This window comes from Bombus terrestris, chromosome 16, assembly GCF_910591885.1.
Source record: "Bombus terrestris chromosome 16, iyBomTerr1.2, whole genome shotgun sequence".
In the NCBI taxonomy this organism is placed as follows: Eukaryota; Metazoa; Arthropoda; class Insecta; order Hymenoptera; family Apidae; genus Bombus; species Bombus terrestris.
Window position 1 is genome coordinate 7,561,980 of NC_063284.1, and position 2,345 is coordinate 7,564,324.

At 32.7% G+C, this 2,345-nt stretch overlaps 1 protein-coding gene across 2 annotated transcripts; it reads left to right on the forward strand.

Moving 5' to 3' along the window:
* Window positions 1–319: 319 nt before the first annotated feature.
* Window positions 320–2,204, forward strand: LOC100643222 (protein OPI10 homolog). 2 transcript variants are annotated; one of them, XM_003401832.4, is made up of 3 exons: window positions 320–525; window positions 896–1,025; window positions 1,092–2,204. In XM_003401832.4, exons 1-3 carry the CDS (start codon window positions 496–498, stop codon window positions 1,520–1,522), a joined length of 591 nt encoding a protein of 196 aa, XP_003401880.2. In that variant the 5' UTR covers window positions 320–495; the 3' UTR covers window positions 1,523–2,204. The 2 variants fall into 2 exon arrangements, with proteins under 2 accessions (XP_003401880.2, XP_012173295.2); XM_012317905.3 differs by lacking the exon at window positions 320–525 and adding an exon at window positions 597–789.
* Window positions 2,205–2,345: the final 141 nt, after the last annotated feature.

Sequence of the window (2,345 nt, forward strand, 5' to 3'; positions counted from 1 at the left end):
TAAAGAAAAGAAACAAATTGGATACATAAAGTATATAGATTAGAATCACTAACAGGTGGTATTGTTATAGCATAGTTGAATTAGTATTTTGCCTTTGTCCCGTGTTTATCTCGAATTATAATATAAAGAAATATAATAAAAGAAGACGATAGGTAACTCAAAAAAGTAGCAAATTATGGAAATTATATCATATAAAAAGAACATTTTGAATGTTGGATCTTTTTATTTTGGTTTCGAAAGTAAAAGCATGGAGAAAAATTATTCATATTAAGCTTCGTGTGTACACATGAGGATACTACCTTAGATATTAGTAACTAGTATTACTTTAGTTTCCACTCTTTATATAGCCACATGAATCGTGATAAACATCATTCTAGCGATTGTAAATGTTTGGATGGTGTGACAACGTTGTGTACCTATTATATACTTGCCGAACATTTGCTGGTGTAGCGTGATAAGTAGAAAGCGATAGAATGATCTAGATTCGACATAAAGATGCTTGGTATAATTGTATCTGGTCGACTCGTAAGTATCAATGCTTTGCTATGCAAGTACCAACATTGTATTTCATTTTCGATGCTAAATTGTCAATTAAATGTAAATGTATCGTTTGTCACAAACATATTAGTGTTCCTACGTAACATACTTTTTTTTTCCTGATTTTCGCTAATGTCCTATGTTTGCGTCGTTTTGTTTCGTATCTTGTTTCTGTTACCTCTCAGTAATGCTCGCATCTTACCCCACCCCGTCACCAACTTGTCACGAGCGTCTCTGCATTTAATCGAATATGTAAATATCATGTCGACGAATCTAGATTTTTTCAAGTTTCAAATAGTAAACCACAATTTCCAAACATACAAACGATATGTAATTGTAAATATAACATCTTTCTTAGGTCCAAACGGATTTTCAACAGATAGGAGAGAACCAGTTTTTAATAACAGTACCTGATGCAGACAATATAAACCATATCGTGGTTTTTCTCACTGGTGCTATACCGTTCCCTGATGGAACAGGTGGCGCAGGTATGTGCTACAATAACAATTAAATAAATTCACTTGCATATTCTTATTGATCCTTGGTATTTACAGTGTATTTCAGTTGGCCAGATCCAACTGCTCCGCCTAATTGGCAGTTTCTTGGGTATATTTCAAACGTCAAGCCATCTGCCATATTCAAGATATCCACTCTGAAGAAGAACCATGAATTCGAAAATAGTAATTTAGGAATTTTTGGAGTGGGAAAGATTTCTCACGTAGCACAAATAGGGGTTTCGGTGGAACCCATTGGAGCTATAGAACAACAAGCAGCTACAGTAACACAAGCCACGTCAAACTCCTTTTTAGAATTTGTTCAGAAGATGCTTACAAGTTTTTTGAATTACGTTTCGAGTTTTTCTGTGACACAAGCACAAATGACACCAAATCCAACAGAAAACTTTGTACCGCTATCTGTTATTCAAGGGTGGTACGAAACTTTTGAGAGGAGGTTACAACAAAATCCAAACTTCTGGAAAGCATGATGAGAAAGTGACTGACTCTCAATAGTTCGTTTCCATTTTGTATAGTGATGCGTCATTTCTCAGCACTCGTGCTTGTGTTCGCAAAGTATGATATAATACCGAACCACAACACGTTATACGCATGAATTAAAATTTTTTATATTTTCACTGAAGAACAATATGATGATAATAACAAGAGTAATTATGACGCTGCCACGTACCTTATCCGAAAATGCAAAATTTGTTATCTGTAAGTGTTTAGCATAAATTCATTGTGTTTTTATTGTTTTTGTTTTTACTATAAAGTATGTGCTCTCTAATTTGGTTATGGAAGAGCAGATAGCTATTGTATTACATTTATTTCGATCGTTCTGCATTTTAAAAACATCGTATTAGCAAAACGTAAACATGTAAATATTTTTAATTTCTAATAATATGATAAGAAACAGAAGAAAAAAATCCTCGAATCTAATCTATGATGAAAGCGATATAAGGGAATAACGCATGCGTCAACTTCCATTTTGTTCATAAAGTTTATGGTTATCCACGAATGATTCTAAAGGTAGAGTATTATGATACGTGAGAAAAGCAACTAATGATTATCAACAATTTCGCATCATGATGCTTTTTCTACTCTTAATGCATTTAAAATTGAGGTTTATCAATATGCATTTAAATAATAAAATTCTTTTGAATATATCAACTATTTGAATAACATTTAAATTAACAACGAATTTCGAGTTTATTCTTTTCTAATATTGATATTACCAATGTGTTATTGATCTTGAAAAGTGGAAAATATTTTCTCACGCCGTTTCGACCAATGATGTAACGGCTTTGAAAA

Bases quoted from the DNA above. Each gene is read 5' to 3' on its own strand.
- LOC100643222 (XM_012317905.3), top strand. From the start codon at position 670: ATGTCCTATGTTTGCGTCGTTTTGTTTCGTATCTTGTTTCTGTTACCT. The intron at 790-895 runs GTAAATATCATG...CATCTTTCTTAG, and splicing joins CTCTGCATTTAATCGAATAT to GTCCAAACGGATTTTCAACA. The intron at 1,026-1,091 runs GTATGTGCTACA...TGGTATTTACAG, and splicing joins TGATGGAACAGGTGGCGCAG to TGTATTTCAGTTGGCCAGAT.